At 43.0% G+C, this 19,504-nt stretch overlaps 1 protein-coding gene across 2 annotated transcripts in view; it reads left to right on the forward strand.

Annotated features, from left to right (window-relative positions):
- The window catches only part of LOC117507890 (cadherin-20-like), a 298,581-nt gene that overhangs the window by 255,006 nt on the left and 24,071 nt on the right, over positions 1 to 19,504 (forward strand). For both annotated transcript variants that reach the window (XM_034167659.1, XM_034167663.1), the window contains exon 7: positions 12,550 to 12,803. In XM_034167659.1, coding sequence (XP_034023550.1) covers positions 12,550 to 12,803 — 254 coding nt within the window. The remainder of the gene's footprint in view (positions 1 to 12,549; positions 12,804 to 19,504) is intronic.

A 19,504-nucleotide genomic window follows, 5' to 3' on the forward strand; every position in this document is an offset into this window, starting at 1 on the left:
CCAGGAGACTGGAGACCTCCTGGTCCACCATGTCGTGCATCTGCATGGGATTCCATCGGACATTGTCTCGGATCGTGGTCCTCAGTTCTCCTCCCAGGTCTGGAGGAGTTTCTGCAGGGAACTGGGGGCCACCGTAAGTCTCTCGTCTGGGTACCACCCCCAGACGAACGGGCAGGCAGAGCGGACGAACCAGGAACTGGAGCAGGTCCTCCGCTGCGTGACCTCTGCGCACCCGACGGCCTGGAGTGACCATCTGGCCTGGATCGAGTACGCTCATAATAGCCAAGTTTCATCTGCCACCGGCCTCTCCCCGTTTGAGGTGTGTTTGGGGTACCAGCCCCCATTGTTTCCGCTAGTGGAGGGAGAGGTCGGGGTGCCCTCGGTCCAGGCCCATCTGAGGAAGTGCCGTCGGGTGTGGCGTACCGCCCGCTCTGCCCTGCTCAGAGCCCGGACGAGGGCTAAGGCCCATGCAGACCGCCGGCGTTCCCCGGCCCCTGCATACCAGCCCGGGCAGGAGGTTTGGCTTTCCACAAAGGACATCCCCCTGCAGGTGGAATCCCAGAAGCTCAAGGACAGGTACATAGGACCCTTTACCATCCTCAAAGTCCTCAGTCCGGCCGCAGTGAAGCTGAAGCTACCAGCTTCACTGCGGATTCATCCAGTGTTCCATGTTTCACGGATCAAACCCTACCACACATCAGCTCTCTGCACCCCCGGACCGGCGCCGCCTCCTGCCCGGATCATAGATGGAGAGCCTGCCTGGACCGGGCGCAGGCTCCTGGACGTCCGTCGAAAAGGCCGGGGTTTCCAGTATTTGGTGGACTGGGAGGGGTATGGACCCGAAGAACGCTTCTGGGTAAAGAGTAGCTTCATCCTGGACCCGGCCCTCCTGGCCGACTTCTACCGGCGGCACCTGGACAAGCGCCAGGAGGGGGGGGTCCTGTTGTGTGGGCCGCTGAAGAGGAGGTACTGCTGGCCCACCACCAGATGGCGCCCTGCTTGGAGTGCGGGCTTCAAGCACGAGAGGGCGCCAGAGCCACTGGGAGTGACAGCTGTCACTCTTCATCAGCACCAGCTGTCACTCAGTCATCTCATCACCATCACCATAAAGGCCGGACTGCAACTCCACCTCCTCGCCGAGAAATCAGCTACCATTCAGGTAACTTCTCTGCTGAATCTGATCTGATGATTCAGATGATTATATAACAGCTGTTCTGGAAGGCAGAATTCACGTTGTGGATCAGTGGCAGCTGGTGGAAATAACCGCACATGGGGAGTCAATGTGTGGCATTCACATGGACTGATCAGTTTACTGCTCTGATATATTCAATAATCTTTACACATATTTATTTCAGATCTTGACAGTTTTCTGTTATAAATCAATATATATGGCTTAGTAACGTAATACAGTGATACAGCAGCCACCACGGCACACCAGCGTTTTTTTTTTGTTTTTTTTTATTGGAGCAAGGTGGTGCGTGCAGCGCGTCGTCAGTCTGAACCAGACAGTGAGGATTCTGATAATGAAGGAGATGATTCCTCAGTTGTTCTGGACAAGCAACCAGAGCAGATGGACCTCATCCAATATGGCAGCTGTGTTGTTTTGCAGGTTACATAGCCACTGACCCGAAGAATGAAGCTTTAATTTATTGCCATTATGCCCCTAAAGACAGAGCTGTTAAATGCCAGACAGAATTAACTTCAGTAATGAAATATTTTGTCAAATCAGTTTGATATAAACATAAAGCTAGCCTTAATTTTACCTCAATGTGGGACCTCATGCACAAAATAAACATTTACAAGTTTTTCTGTGTGTGTGTGTGTGTGTGTGTGTGTGTGTGTGTGTGTGTGTGTGTGTGTGTGTGTGTATATATATATATATATATATATATATGTATATATATGTATATGTATATATGTATATGTATATATATATATATATATATATATATATATATATATATGTATATATATGTATATGTATATATATATATATATATATATATATATATATATATATACACACACACACACACATCATGTTGGGCATTTTTTTTTTTTTCAACATGGCACTGCCGACGCAGCTGCCTGTTATTTCAGCTCTGCCCCCTCTTTTCCTACTTTCGCTATTTTTAATACTTTTTAATGGTGCTTATTTGTCATTATTTGCAGTGGGTGGTACCTTGTGCAAGTGTGCACATGGGAAACCCTCTTTTGCCACTCTTGTGATTATTTTTATGCTGCTTTCGGCCCTATTTGTGGCAGCACATGGAAATCCCTTTGTTTCCAGGTCCGGACGTCCCATTGTTTACAGCCAGGATCAGCTGCTTGGACTAAGAGACTCTATGTACAGTGGGCCGGGTCCCCACTATGCTGAGCACCTGGACATACCTGCAGACATACGGAGGAGACGGAGAGACTGCAGGGGCGGATGGACGAAGCGGAGAAGGACTTATAGTCCATCTGTGGTCATGGGGAATGTAAGGTCTCTCTGCAACAAGACTGAGGAGCTATCAGCGCTAACCCATTTCCAGAGGCTGTATAAGGGCTGCAGTCTCATGTGCTTCACGGAGATGTGGTTGGATGAACATGTACCGGACTCGGTCATTAACATGGACGGCTTTACACTCATCCGTGCGGACAGGACGCTAGCGGAGAGCGGAAAAAAAGAGGAGGGGGGCTCGCCGTTAATGTGAGTGAGAGATGGTGCAGCGCTGCTCATATTCACGTGAAGGATCAGATCTGCTCCTCGGACGTGGAGCTACTCGCGGTGAGCATGAGGCCATACTATCTCCCACGGGAGTTTGTGAGTGTGATTGCGCTCTGCACGTATATTCCTCCCTCTGCAGACGCCACCACTGCCTGTGAGCGGATCCACAGCACAGTCACGTGGCTGCAGACACAACACCCCCTCACCCTCCTCCTCATCACCGGGGACTTTAACCATGCATCCCTCTCCGCCACCCTTCCCATGTTCACCCAGTAAGTCACGTGTAAAACCAGGGACAATAGAATACTGGACCTTTTTTACACTAATGTGGAGGACGCTTACACCTCCACCCCCCTCCCCCTGCTGGGACACTCGGATCACAATCTCGTCCATCTGCTCCCCCAGTACACACCCAGGGTGAGAAGAGAACCAATACACAAAAAGGTCAGTGAAACTGGACATCTCGCCGCCTGGACCATCGACTACCTCACTGACCGCCCGCAGTACGTGCGGCTGCGCGGCTGTCAGTCTGAGGTGGTAAGGTGCAGCACCGGGGCCCCCCAGGGCACCGTCCTCTCACCTTTCCTCTTCACCCTCTACACCTCGGACTTCACCCTCAACACGGACAGCTGCCACCTCCAGAAGTTCTCTGATGACTCCACCATTGTGGGTCACGTGTCTGAGGGGAACGAACTGGAGTACCGGTTGGTCATCACAGACTTCGTGGACTGGTGTGAGCGCAACCACTTGTGTCTCAAAACCAGTAAGACGAAGGAGATGGTGATCGACTTCAGGAGGAAAACACCACCTCACCCACCGGTGAACATCCAGGGGGAGGACATAAAGACTGTGGACAGTTTCAAATACCTGGGTTTTCACCTCAACAGCAAACTGGACTGGACTCACAACACCGACGCCCTGTACAAAAAAGGCCAGAGTTGCCTCCACCTCCTGAGGAGACTGAGATCGTTTGGAGTGAGCAGGCCTCTGCTTAAGACCTTTTACGACTCTGTTGTAGCCTCTGCTCTCCTCTGTGCTGTCGTCTGTTGGGCCCCGGGCAGCACAGAGCGGGAGAGAAAGAGACTGAATAAGCTGGTCAGGAAGTCCAGCTCTGTCCTTGGCTGTCCTTTGGAGTCTCTGGAGGAGGTGGCTGAGAGGAGGGTATTAGCTAAGTTCAAATCCATCATGGACAACTCTCACCCTCTGCACCGGACTGTGGTGGAGCTGAACAGCTTGTTCAGTGACAGGCTAAGGCACCCTCAGTGCAAGAAGGAACAATACCACAGGTCGTTCCTCTCTGCTGCTGTCAGACTGTACAATAACACTGTGAAATAACCACATGAAATAATATGTCCACAGTCATGTGCAACATTTATATGTCCAGAAATCATGTGCAATAACAACTCGTTTACAAATCTCTGCACTAATGTCACCTTATCACATCTAAACTCCATTTCACATATTATAAATAAGATGCTCCTATCTCTTTTTCAATCCCAGTCATGTTTGTATATGTGCATATGTACTTATATATGTACGTACATATATATATGCGTGTGTGTGTGTGTATATATATATATATATATATATATATATATATATATATATATATATATATATATATATATATATATATACCGTATTTTCCGGACTATAAGTCGCACTTTTTTACATGTTTTGGCCGGGGGTGCGACTCCGACTTATAAATGAAAAATATACCGGTAGGATCTCAATTAATTTACTGTAACAAAACAATTTTACGTGACAGAGTCGATCTATGTTTTAAAATGGCCACCAGAAAAGGAAATGCAATGCATCATGGACACTGTAGTATGGCGGCCGTCCTATAAGTCACGCTGGTCGCGATAACCAATCAGAGAACAGAACGTTGGACGCGTATTCCTCACCTCACCCACAGCGTGTGAAGCTGACGAATACGGTGCTTGCTGTTATTCCGGCATGGCGAACAAAACAGCTTCAATCCTTGGATATCAGTGTGAGCAGAGTGTTTAAGTTGACGCTGAGAGCTGCGTGGGAGCACCGGGTGAGCGACGGCGGAGGATTAGCGTGTGCACTTGGAAGGAGCTGGCGTCGAAGATTGTGAATAGCGTTTGAAGCAGACGAACATGGTGCTTGCTGTTATTCCGGGACGGCTAACAAAACAGCTTCAACCCTTGGATATCAGTGTGAGCAGAGTTGACGCTGAGAGCTGCATGGGAGCACTGAGCGACGGCGGAGGATTAGCGTCTGCACTTGGAAGGAGCTGGATCGACAACGCTGGGTGGTCATGAGCTGCGCAGGTAGGTGCTGCATGGTTCGGCTCGCAATGTGGTCCGCAAAATACAAACATATCTGTAGGTAAAATGCAGCTCACGAGAGGGTGCTCAAGGCTTGTGTGACTGTTCCTGCGACTTCTGACTACCATAGAAAAATAAAAATTTCAACGTTACTGATAACTTAACAAGACAACGGAGAAGGCCCGAAAAAATGCCACCAAAAAGAAAATCATACTCTGCAGATTGTAAGTTACGACTGGTGAAATATGCATCTGAAAACGGTAGCCGTCACAATATTATCTGAACTTTTCATGTTAAGTTAACATACCTGTATGTCCATGGGACATAGTCCAGTGCAACTTATTTATGGTTTATTTTTCTTTATAATGGATAAAGTGGCTGGTGCGACTTATACTCCGGTGCGACTTATAGTCCGGAAAATACGGTATATATATTAGAGGTGTACCGATCAGGATTTTCACTGAAATTTTGATCGGCCGATACCGATCAAGTACATATTTGGATCATGCCCAAAATAAGAATATAGGTCTAATGTATAGGACTATTTTTGCATTAAAACTTAATGATGAAAACAAAAAAACATGCATTCAAATAAAGACACTAGAATAAACTGCCAACTTTTGTTTTATTACACTGACTTTGTTCTACCAGCAAGCTTTTTTTTTCCATGTTTCATGTTGCTCAGGTTACAGCCTACAGAATGTTGAGAATGTAAAATACAGCCCTCATTCTATGGGGTTAAAATTCTCAATATTTGTAAATGCACACAGCGTGATCTACAAATAATCATTGATTTGCAAATGTGTTCAGATATCCACAAATGCAGATTTCATATTTGTAACTTGTAAATTGGTCTTTGCAAATATAAAACTTAATTTGTTAAAAAAAATAAAAAAAATTACATTTGTAAAACTGGAAATTGTATTTGTGAATTGAGTTTCAGCATTTGTGGATCACCAATTACATGCATTCATCGCTTTCCTCTGTGACGTAATTTTGAGACATTCTTTTCGCGAAATCCACAGATCCACAAACAAATGCCTACTGATTCACAAATACACACTCACGCACACTGGATATCCACTAGATGGCAGTGTGGTTCCATTCATTACACAGCAGTCTATTTAGATCTCTCAGAGCCATTTGACTCATTTTGACTTCTGATATGAGCTGGACGGACATGGACTACATTAGATGATGGCGACTGCTCTCCTTGTCCATCCAGCTCATATCAGAAGTCAAAATGAGTTTACGTCACAGAGGAAAGCAAAAACAAAAATAAACAAAACAGTGTTTCACTTTGAAGTTATTAATTCAGACTGGACTCTATCATTCTAACTTGACTCATCAGAAAGCCGCGCAGCGTTTGGAGCTGTGTGAACAGAACGGAGGACGATTCTCGTTTCTTTCTCGCAACAAGACAGGAGTCCCAGTTAGTAACTTTAATCCGCACAAACGTGACTCACGATTGACATATTCAGGGATGAAAGTGGTGAAAAACAAAAAAAAGCTGAAACCCAAAATTACCCCACAACACCACCTGCACAAAAATGTTTCAATTGTAGAAGCTCTGAAATGCAATCTGGGACTATTCCAGACAATAAACTGGAGTGAGTGCAGCATCCATTTAGTGAGAAAAAACAAAACAACTTTCCTTATTTAAATTCATTCCAGTAGTATTCTGCTCTTACTAGGATGCAGCAGTTTTCTAGTTTGGCAGATAGTTCTGGAGAAAATCACTGAAGAAATTAACATATTGAAAATATGGTTTGACTGAAAAACAAACTGTCATTAAACTTAAATAAGACAGGGATGAAATGGAGGTGTAAGAGACACTCGGTGTTCACAGGAAACACTTATTTATTTCTGTATGTACGTATTTATTTATTTATGTTCATTGTTAGTTGCTTTTATATTTTCTGTTGTGTTTCTATTCAGGTTCTTTTTGTCTCTTTCTCTAAAATTGTATATAATAAGCATTAGATTATTAATATATAAACAAAAATAAATGTAAGAAATATTACAATTTGAAAACAAATGGACCCGAACGTGATGACAGCTGCAAATGCGTAATGCTAACTTTTAACATTGAAAATGCCATAGACATGCTAACACGTTAGCATTGAAAATGCCATAGACATGCTAACACGTTAGCATTGAAAATGCCATAGACATGCTAACACGTTAGCATCGCTCCCGTTTTTAAGTTATAAAATACATCTATCAACTGTTTCAGAAGATCATAACAGGTCAGTTTAACGTAGAAAAGATAAATAATACTCACAGACGTATGCTCTTTAGGGTTTTAACGGGGGGGAAATTAAGCGAAAGAAAGTATAAACGAAGCAACAGATCGAAGCATTGCTTCAATCTGCGAACCACTGCTTCGATTGATTCAAGGTTCAGAGCAAAGCCGCGCTGCAGAAAAGTTGATCATGGACCCGCTGCAGGGTCTGTAATCAATGTAGAGAAATTATCATTTTCCTGACAAACACCCCCCCAAAACAACGGCCACTCTGAAGGACCGATAACAGAATCGTTAAGCACAAAGCTTCTTGATGTCGGTGGATCGAATCATTTCTTAACGATACCCGAAAGGAACTGGTTCTCGATACCCATCCCTAGTCGCAAGTGTTGCAAATAGCAAATTTCGTGTCTATTTTTGACACCGCAAAAAAAGTCCAGACCGGTGAAACCATTTTGAAACTACACATGCTCTTGGCTGGGCGTGTCATAACAGGAACAAGCGCTCCCTGCGCTACTGCCTGCACTGTTGTGATCGGTCCTTTTGATCGCGCATTTTGCCGATCACCGATCAAACCGATCAAGGCGTGATCGGCCAATAATGATCGGTGCACCTCTAATATATATATATATATATATATATATATATATAAGGATATGATTCCTTCTTTATGTTCTCTAATGCCATATACCAACACAGTGCAGAGTAGCTACCTAAACTCTGTAAGTGAGATAGAGTATCTCGTCAATAGTTTTACATCCTCATTGAAGACAACTTTGGATGCTGTAGCGCCTCTAAAAAAGAGAGCTTTAAATCAGAAGTGCCTGACTCCGTGGTATAACTCACAAACTCATAGCTTAAAGCAGATAACCCGTAAGTTGGAGAGGAAATGGCGTCTCACTAATTTAGAAGATCTTCACTTAGCCTGGAAAAAGAGTCTGTTGCTCTATAAAAAAGCCCTCCGTAAAGCTAGGACATCTTTCTACTCATCACTAATTGAAGAAAATAAGAACAACCCCAGGTTTCTTTTCAGCACTGTAGCCAGGCTGACAAAGAGTCAGAGCTCTATTGAGCTGAGTATTCCATTAACTTTAACTAGTAATGACTTCATGACTTTCTTTGCTAACAAAATTTTAACTATTAGAGAAAAAATTACTCATAACCATCCCAAAGACGTATCGTTATCTTTGGCTGCTTTCAGTGATGCCGGTATTTGGTTAGACTCTTTCTCTCCGATTGTTCTGTCTGAGTTATTTTCATTAGTTACTTCATCCAAACCATCAACATGTTTATTAGACCCCATTCCTACCAGGCTGCTCAAGGAAGCCCTACCATTATTTAATGCTTCGATCTTAAATATGATCAATCTGTCTTTGTTAGTTGGCTATGTACCACAGGCTTTTAAGGTGGCAGTAATTAAACCATTACTTAAAAAGCCATCACTTGACCCAGCTATCTTAGCTAATTATAGGCCAATCTCCAACCTTCCTTTTCTCTCAAAAATTCTTGAAAGGGTAGTTGTAAAACAGCTAACTGATCATCTGCAGAGGAATGGTCTATTTGAAGAGTTTCAGTCAGGTTTTAGAATTCATCATAGTACAGAAACAGCATTAGTGAAGGTTACAAATGATCTTCTTATGGCCTCGGACAGTGGACTCATCTCTGTGCTTGTTCTGTTAGACCTCAGTGCTGCTTTTGATACTGTTGACCATAAAATTTTATTACAGAGATTAGAGCATGCCATAGGTATTAAAGGCACTGCGCTGCGGTGGTTTGAATCATATTTGTCTAATAGATTACAATTTGTTCATGTAAATGGGGAATCTTCTTCACAGACTAAAGTTAATTATGGAGTTCCACAAGGTTCTGTGCTAGGACCAATTTTATTCACTTTATACATGCTTCCCTTAGGCAGTATTATTAGACGGTATTGCTTAAATTTTCATTGTTACGCAGATGATACCCAGCTTTATCTATCCATGAAGCCAGAGGACACACACCAATTAGCTAAACTGCAGGATTGTCTTACAGACATAAAGACATGGATGACCTCTAATTTCCTGCTTTTAAACTCAGATAAAACTGAAGTTATTGTACTTGGCCCCACAAATCTTAGAAACATGGTGTCTAACCAGATCCTTACTGTGGATGGCATTACCCTGACCTCTAGTAATACTGTGAGAAATCTTGGAGTCATTTTTGATCAGGATATGTCATTCAAAGCGCATATTAAACAAATATGTAGGACTGCTTTTTTGCATTTACGCAATATCTCTAAAATCAGAAAGGTCTTGTCTCAGAGTGATGCTGAAAAACTAATTCATGCATTTATTTCCTCTAGGCTGGACTATTGTAATTCATTATTATCAGGTTGTCCTAAAAGTTCCCTAAAAAGCCTTCAGTTAATTCAAAATGCTGCAGCTAGAGTACTGACGGGGACTAGAAGGAGAGAGCATATCTCACCCATATTGGCCTCTCTTCATTGGCTTCCTGTTAATTCTAGAATAGAATTTAAAATTCTTCTTCTTACTTATAAGGTTTTGAATAATCAGGTCCCATCTTGTCTTAGGGACCTCGTAGTACCATATCACCCCAATAGAGCGCTTCGCTCTCAGACTGCAGGCTTACTTGTAGTTCCTAGGGTTTGTAAGAGTAGAATGGGAGGCAGAGCCTTCAGCTTTCAGGCTCCTCTCCTGTGGAACCAGCTCCCAATTCAGATCAGGGAGACAGACACCCTCTCTACTTTTAAGATTAGGCTTAAAACTTTCCTTTTTGCTAAAGCTTATAGTTAGGGCTGGATCAGGTGACCCTGAACCATCCCTTAGTTATGCTGCTATAGACGTAGACTGCTGGGGGGTTCCCATGATGCACTGTTTCTTTCTCTTTTTGCTCTGTATGCACCACTCTGCATTTAATCATTAGTGATCGATCTCTGCTCCCCTCCACAGCATGTCTTTTTCCTGGTTCTCTCCCTCAGCCCCAACCAGTCTCAGCAGAAGACTGCCCCTCCCTGAGCCTGGTTCTGCTGGAGGTTTCTTCCTGTTAAAAGGGAGTTTTTCCTTCCCACTGTAGCCAAGTGCTTGCTCACAGGGGGTCGTTTTGACCGTTGGGGTTTTACATAATTATTGTATGGCCTTGCCTTACAATATAAAGCGCCTTGGGGAAACTGTTTGTTGTGATTTGGCGCTATATAAAAAAATTGATTGATTGATTGATTGATATTCTATTTCTACCTCATTTTCTTATGTCTTGTACTGTTACAAGTATTATTATTATTATTGCTCATCCTTGCACACGCTGCTTGATGAACATTTTACTCCACTTGCATCCATCTTGTGTGTTTTTTAAGAGCTGGCGTAACGTGAATTTCTCCTCTTTGAGATCAATAAAGTTTATCTTATCTTATCTTGTCTTATCTTATCTTATCTTTTAAGCTCCTGAATTTGGGAAAAAGTGAATTTTCACAAATATGTTAATGGGAATAAAAAATGTGTTTTTATCTAAAACTATGGATGCAGGACTGTTTTGGTCAGTAAATAAAGCTTATGAGGCAGTCTAGAAGGAAAACGTTGAAAATCCTAAAGCCCTACCCACATGGACAAATTTGAGGACAAAAATGAACCATTTTAGAACCCTTGGAGAAAAGGGCTTATGATTAAAACATCATTTACAACCTGTTATCCTTCCAAAAACAAAATGTGCCTGTCATTTAGCATGTATCTGCAGTTTTATTTGTTTATGTATTTTTTATCATTTTTTTCCTGTCTGCATATATAGTAATGGTGAATGCCACACTGGCAGAACCATTTATATACATATATACACATATATTCAATTTGCCACGGCCTCCCAAGGGAGGAACAAGCAGCGGCGGGGACAAGGGGCCAAGGTGCCAAGGAGCCAGCACGACCAAACTCAAAGCCTGGGGCAATGAGGACGGGATCCGGCCCCCAGACAAGGGGCAGGACCAAAACCCCCGAGCCGGAAAGCATATGAGACTCCCCCAACACCCGAGACTCCCCCAGCACAGCCAGCAGGACCCCCCTCCCCCGGACCCTACCCCAAACACCAAAGCCCAAGATCAGGAGACCACCCAAACGAGAGCAAGACAACACCCTACCCTGCAGACATCATGGCCCCCATCCCCCCAGCAGCCGTCCCCCCCAGTGTCATCACACGCGCCCCACCGCAATACCCACCTTCCCAACCGGCCGTGGCACCCTGGGCCCCACAAGCCCCAGAGTAGGGCCCCGAGACCACGGCAGAACAGGACAGACGGCCCAGCCCAGTGCCCCAGACATCCTCAGCCATCCGGGGTCGACCCCACATGCCACATTTACCCTACCTAACAAACCCACCCTTGTTGTTATAATTAATCTCCCTTGATGTGTGCGACCCCCTAAGTGAGCAAGGATGAAGTGTTGCATTAAAAGCAGGGCAGGAACGGCAGGTTGCAGACTGCTGCGGGAGGCCGCGGCACACTGCTGCACCACAACCTGCCCTGCCCTAGTCACCCCGACTCCAAATTGGTGAATGTGTTTACTAAATATGTAGAAATAAAGTGTGTGCATTAAAATGGCAGAGCAGGAGCGGCGGATGGTGGCTGCTGTGGGAGGCTGCAGTGCGCTGCTGTAACAGCAGTTTTAGCTTCCTAGATGATTTCATTATGAGCTTTGTGAAGTTGGAAAAGGTGTTTGTCACATGTGGCATTTTTTGTGTCAAATTTTAAAAGTTTCTCCTAAACTGTGACAAATTGAAAGCTAATATTTTATGTGGTGTGTAGAAAGATGTAGAGCCACAATTATGAATTTTTATAGGAAACTCTGGGGAAGTGACCAGAGGCGGTTATGGATATTTAGGTTAGCTGGTGTGGATTAACTCCATTTTCAGTTAAATTTGTACTGCAAACACAAAGACAGCATTAAGTCCACTTTGCAGGCAGGACCTCATGAGTCATGGCAAAAATATTTTGGATTAATAATGTCAAATCAATTTGTCCGATGCACAAAGCAAGCATTAATTGGAACCTCATAATTTAGCTAAATGTAATCAAGTTAAGTCAACTCAGTCCATGCAAGAAACACAGTTTTTGTGTTAGTTTCACCTCAATGCGGACCTCATAAATTAGCCCTGCATTAACAAGACAAGTTAAAAATATTTTTGAACTAATCATGTCAAATCAGTCAGCACTGCAAACACCAATCTGGCGTTCCATCTAGGTCGCAATGCAACTTTATTTATTTCCTCTAACTCAGCTCTAGAAAAGTTTATTTTTAATCTTTGTGTTCACCTACCAGCCACTGAACTTTGAGAACAAACCAAGTTACACTCTGAAGGTCGAGGGCACCAACACCCACTTGGACCCTGCATTCAAACACCACGGTCCCTTCAAGGACGTCACTATCGTGCATGTGAGCGTGGAGGACATGGATGAGCCACCGCTGTTTGACTCGCCCGTGTACTACATCGAGCTGCCAGAGGACGCTGAGATTGGGACAGTGGTGAAGACTGTGTTAGCCAGAGATCCTGATGCTGCCAACAACACCGTGAGGTGAGTGGGGGGGAAATGCTGCACCATCCTGATTTAAAGCTATTTGTTACTACTCATTTAATGCTAGTGTGAGCATAGACCATGATTCTTTGCACCCTATGTTTATTCGCCAAGTGCATTAATTTGATTGATCAGGCTGTTCTGTTGGACTTGCTGAAGAATTCTGGGAATTCCCAATTAGTTCCTGGACATCATAGCTGGTTGATACAGAGGTGCAGTGTGGAGAGGGCAAAGGTTCTTACATCTTCCCAGTGAGTATCAGCGTTCATCAGTGATGTGTACTGGTTGCCACTCTGTTCAGTGGTCATGGACTGAGTGTTTGGTTGGGTTGTCGAGTCCAGCAACTTAGATTAGGGACCTTTGTCAGTGACAAAGGATCCACTGACCTTGGCAATGCGGGCAACATTGTGATTCTCATGGAATAATTGGATGCACTGATTCCAGCACTTGAAAAGCTGGGCTAAAAGTCTGATTTTGCGATGGACCTGACTCAAGACTAAAATCTAGGCTTGCAATGATTTCCTGGTGTCAGCCATTTATATGTGGTTGGAAGCATAAAACTTGTTGAAGGATTTACCTATCTTGGCAGTGACATTGATGTCTGGGATCTCAGCCTTTGACATCAAGGGAGTCCTGGGAAGAGCTCATGAGGTCTGTGAACGAAGGTGTTTAGCAATGCCAATACCACTGCAAGACAGTGAAGGACCAAAGGTCCTGGTGCTTCCATAGATGTTAACCAGTGACCTATAGGAGATGAGTGGTTGTCTTGTACTCACCCTCTAAAGAGGAATCTTGGGTATTGCTGTAATAATTGTGTGTCAAATGACCAGATGCCTACTGCAACTGCATTGTGAGAGAATCGGCGACATTATGCCCACGTGGCACATTTCTCTTTGCACAGGTGACTCAATGCTGAAGACCTGTACATTTTGCTTATTTAGCAGGTACATTTCAGTGTTGTCACTAATAACCACACCTGCTGTGAATCCAGCATCCATGCAGCAGATGGCAGACAGGTCTACGGGATATTACAGACAAAACAAAATTCCCCCCCCCCCCCCCCCCCCCAACTGATCTGGCGTGTCAAACTTCACCAGATGTGAAATGTTTTGTCCTCATTGTGTTCTCTTTTTAATTCAGAGAGCTACATGTTGAAGCATGTATACTGTGAGTTATCATGTCAAACTTGAATGAATGGGCTCCATTTTAGAGAGTATGAAAGTTTGACCGCACTCGTGTAACTGAGGAAATATAGCAATTTTTTTTCAGCAGATGTGCCCAAAAAGTATGAAGGAATCAACAAAAAATGTATTTTATATTTCCCTTGTTTGCTAAACAAATTCCTAATTAAAATTGAATGTAAGCATTAGAAAAGTTATGTAATTTTGGACTGGGTCCGGCTGCGAGAATTAATAGAAACACTTTTCTTCCACTTCCAACTCCACATTGTAATGCTACCTACCAAACAGCAGGGGTCAATACAGCATAACTGCTCATTGCAGGCCTCAGATAGTGAGACTGTGGAATAATTTATCAATGTGTGTCTCAGAGAGCGATGGGTGGGAGGGAGGACTGATGGGTACAAGCAGGCAAACGCGGTGATGATGATGATGATCGTCATGACAACTTTCCAAGATGCAGTAATTAGTCGGCATACCAAGATTCAAAGTGAATGACTTTTGCTTTTCACATTTACGGCGCGTTTGTTTTGTACTCCAACAGAACAGATGTTGCATGGCAGGTCAATTGTCCATGCCACACCTTTCATAAACTAATTAGACATAAAGACTTTAATTAGGCTATTAATCATCTGAAGGAATCAATGCCTGAGGCGTTTCACAGGCTGCAGCCAGTCCCAGCTGCAGCTTAAAACCTCTGAACGTTTTCTTCAAAGAACCACATCGACACATCAGCTTATCTGTTGACACTTTAGCTTTTATAGTTTTTTTTTTTTTTACTGGAATAAACAAAAATGCACATTTTTCATTAGAATTTCATTTATCCTTTCATGTTGTTCTGTTATTTTATTTTATTTTATTTATTTTATTTTTTATTTTTTTTGCTTTTGGACCATTAAAGAATTCATATATGCACATTTTCTGCAAACTCAGATCAGAAGGTCTCTTAAAAATGAAGTTTTTAACAAAAAAAAAAAAGTGCCCCAGACTCTGAGGTAATGCACCCATTTTCAATACCATATTTTCCAGACTATATAAATTGTTGTACTTGTTTGGGAGGTCCTGTGACTTATATTCAGACTCACACATATTCAACCGCTTACTCCAATTAAGGGTCACGGGGGGATGGAGCCTATCCCAGCAGTCATAGAGCATAAGGCGGGGTACACCCTGGACTAGATGTGGGCGATACCGGGAATTTTGGTATTGATCCGATACCAAGTAAATACAGGCCCAGTATCGCCGATATCCATACCGATACTTTTTTCATATTTAAGCTTCATAGATCCAAAGGATCCAAAAGACCTAGGATAGAATTTCGCCAAACATTGTACGTGACAGCAAAATACTTTATTATCACAATCAACATTTTTGTTTAAAAAATATCACTCAACACAACTTAAAACAAAATCTCCTGAGGTAGAGGGCAGACAAACCACAATACAAGGGTGCGCTGCTCCGTGTTGTGTGACGCAGCGCTGCTCTTATAGGCAGAGAGTAGACTTTGATGAATCTGTGTGCGCAGCGGTCAGTGCGTGTGGGAGAGAAAAAAAGCTTGAGCATCGATCTTTTACACGAGGATCGTTCAATATCAATACCAGCGTTGGTATTGATATTATCGATATTAGGATCGATCCGCCCACCTCTACCCTGGACAGGACAACAATCTGTCACAGGGCCACATATAGACAAACAAATACACACCCACATGCACAACTATGGTCAATTTAAAGTTTCCAATCACCATAACCTGTGTGTCTTTGAATGTGGGAGGAAGCCAGGTCCCTCGGCGAGAACCCACACAAATGCGGGGAGAACATGCAAACTCCACACAGAAAGGCCACAGGCGGGAATCGAACCCATGACCTCCTTGCTGTGAGGCAACAGTGCTAACCACTAAGTCACCGTGCTGCTCATATTCAGACTTGTATATGAAAAAAAAAAAATTGCTTTATCATATATCGCCACAGGATGGCAGTGCACACGTGACAAGTTGCACTGAAGGAGGTACTGTGACTCAGACTCTGTAGAAGGTTCTTAGTCTTAGAGGATTGTAAATTTAAGAAATCATGCTTTGGAATAAAAAGTGGCAATATAATTTTTATACCACTGTGCGAGACAGCAAGAACAGTGAAGGAAAATGTATGATCTCTTACTTTTTTACATTTCTAAATGTAAATGGTGATGCATTTATTTTATTACGACCGCCAAGGATGTAACAAAATCATCAGTTTATTTGTTTATTTATTTATTTGTCTGTCTGTTAACAGGATTACTTTAAAACTACTGCACGGATTTTGATGAAATTTTCACCACAGATCAATATTATGCCATGAAAGACTCCATTAAATTTTGGAGGTGATCCGGATCAAGATTTCACTTTATTTGGGCTTGGAAGGATAACATCAAAACTGCTTCACGGATCCTCACCAAATTTGCACCACAGACAGATGTTAGGGCATGGAAGACTCCACAGTAGAGGTGAGCTGGATGCAGATTGGCGGATGTCAGAAATCTTGGTTTGCTCTTGTATTTGCATATTTATGAGACTCTCCTGTGACCACACACAAACATCTCAATCTCCATCTCACAAAAGTTTAATTTCTTCACTCTTAGCTGTTATTCTGGTGAGCAACACAAGCACCAAATTGATGTCTTATCATACTGAATACAAATAAAGAACATGCACAAGCATGTGCTTTAGAACAATGTGGTATTAAACAACAGCTGAAACATTTTTTTTTTTTTCAATAGCTGATACTTACTGATGTGCTTAAGAACAGCATCTGCGTGTTTGATAAATATGATTTTTTTTTAACTTGCACACATACTAAATTTTGTTTTTATGACAGCATTTGGGACATTTTATACACACAATGTGATAAATGAGGACCCAGGAGTTCAAATATGGACTGTGACCTATGTTGCACAAATCTAATCTGAGGAATTTGGGGTGCAAACATTGCTTTACGCAGAGTAATTTCCAACCAGTCAAATACTGACCTGTGAAACTTGGAGGATCTTTATCACAAATACAAAGTCTCTTTAACTGTAAAAACCCGATACAAGAAATTTTCACAGCATCATCTCTTTAAAGCAAGTTGGTGTTGGCTTGTGACTCCTTGTTTGAACTAAGAACTCGTGGATTGTCCTGAGTTGTCAGAAACAGAGTCTGACTTCTCAGTTTTTATCTGAAAGATTTTCAGAGGCTTGAAGAAGTAAAGTATCACATGTTTATCAATGGTCTCATTTATCTTTGCACCCTCTGGGTGAACAACCACTGCTCCAAACCCTTTAATGCTGCAGGAAATCCCCCGGTTGACAATAGACTATAAAGTCTCATTCCTGAAGAGAGCAGAAAGCAGACAGCCCAGTGATCCAGATAAAACCCCAATCTGAATATCATGTTTTGCTGAAATCCCCAGAGCTGGCATTGCAACTCAGTGAGACATTTTTCAAAAGCTGTTTTAGAGCGTGCTGAGGGTTGGCGGCAAGGAAGTCGCTCCTCGTTACTGACAGGGAGGTTGAATCGGCTCATAGCAACAGTGGAAGAAGTATTCAGATGTGAAGTCGAACATGCCAAGAGTTAGATGATTTATTTCAGGTTTAATGTGTTCATTTTACACCCCTTTATGACACTGAAGCTTGTTTTCCCTCCAGATTGTCAAATTATCTGAAGTGTGCGTCGGTCATTTCAAAGCGTCACAGTGTCGCCTCATTTCTGCTTAAAACGGCCTCGTTTCTGCTCAAGACTGACTTTAGAATGACTTAAAAGGTTTTGGGGAGGTGATGGTCAAGTGGTTAAGCGTTGGGCTCAGCAATAGAACATCATATAACTAGAGCACTGCTCTCACAGAGCACAAATCTCCACCAACACTAGTTTACAATTCCACAAATTTTTACCTTGGAAAAAAATTTTCAAGGTCAGAGACCTGTTAGAAGTGGCTTTTCATAAGCTAAATTAGATATGATCAAATCCTAAGTATTTGATCCCTACCAACCAGCAAGAATTCTGGCTCACACAGACCTGTTAATTTTTCTTTAAGAAGCCCTCTTATTCTGCACTCTTTACCTGTATTAATTACACCTGTTTGAACTTGTTACCTGTATAAAAGACACCTGTTCACACACTCAATCAGTCACACTTCAACCTGTCCACCATAGCCAAGACCAAAGAGCTGTCTAAGGACACCAGGGACAAAACTGTAGACCTGCCCAAGGCTGGGATGGACTACAGACAACAGGCAAGCAGCTTGGTAGAAGACAACAACTGTTATGATTATTTATTAGAAAGTGGAAGAAACACAAGATGACTGTCAATCTCCCTCAGTCTGGGATTCCATGCAAGATCTCACTTTGTGGGGTAAGGATGATTCTGAGAAAGCTCAGAACTACACAGGAGGACCTGGTCAATGACCTGAAGAGAGCTGGGACCACAGTCACAAAGATTACATTACTAACACATGATGCTGTCATGGTTTAAAATCCTGCAGGGCAGCAAGGTCCCCCTGCTCAAGCCAACACATGTCCAGGCTCATTTGAAGTTCACCAGTGACCATCTGGATGATCCAGAGGAGGCATGGGAGAAGGTCATGTGGTCAGATGAGACCAGAGAGCTTTTTGGAATCAACTCCACTTACTATGTTTAGAGGATGAGAACAACCCCAAGAAAACCATCCCAACCGTGAAGCATGGGGGTGGAAACATCATACTCTGGGGGTGCACTTCTGCAAAGGGGACAGGATGACTGCATCGTATTGAAGGGAGGATGGATGGGGTCATGTATTGCGAGATTTTGGCAAACAACCTCCTTCCCTCAGTAAGAGCATTGAAGATGGGTCATGGCTGGGTCTTCCAGCATGACAATGACCCCAAACACACAGCCAGGGCAACTAAGGAGGGGCTCCGTAAGAAACATTTCAAGGTCCTGGAGTGGCCTGGTCAGTCTCCAGACCTGAACTCAATAGAAAATCTTTGGAGGGAGTTGAAACTCCAAACCTGAAAGATCTAGAGAAGATCTGTATGGAGGAGTGGACCAAAATCCCTGCTGCAGTGTGTGAAAACCTGGTGAAAACTACAGGAAGCGTTTGATCTCTGTAATTGCAAACAAAGGCTACTGTACCAAATATTAACATTGATTTTCACAGGTGTTGAAATACTTGCAGCAGTAACATATAAATAAATTATTTAAAAAAAATCATACATTGTGATTTCCGGATTTTTTTTTATTTTTTTTTAGATGATGTCTCTCACAGTGGACATGCACCTAAGATGAAAATTTCAGACCCCTCCATGATTTCTAAGTGGGAGAACTTGTAAAATCGCAGGGTGTTCAAATACTTATTTTCCTCACTGTATATCGTATATATATATGTTCTCCACTCAGATTGCAATAGCCAATCACAGATTAGCCTTTCTGTCCATCATTTACCTGTATTTTGGCATGCTTGGCGCCAGAAAGTTATGTTGGATCCAAAGGGATTCAAAAAGGCTAGGACCAAAAGTTATATTGGATCGGTTCCC

The sequence above is a fragment of the Thalassophryne amazonica genome, chromosome 1 (genome assembly GCF_902500255.1).
Source record: "Thalassophryne amazonica chromosome 1, fThaAma1.1, whole genome shotgun sequence".
Taxonomy (NCBI): domain Eukaryota; kingdom Metazoa; phylum Chordata; class Actinopteri; order Batrachoidiformes; family Batrachoididae; genus Thalassophryne; species Thalassophryne amazonica.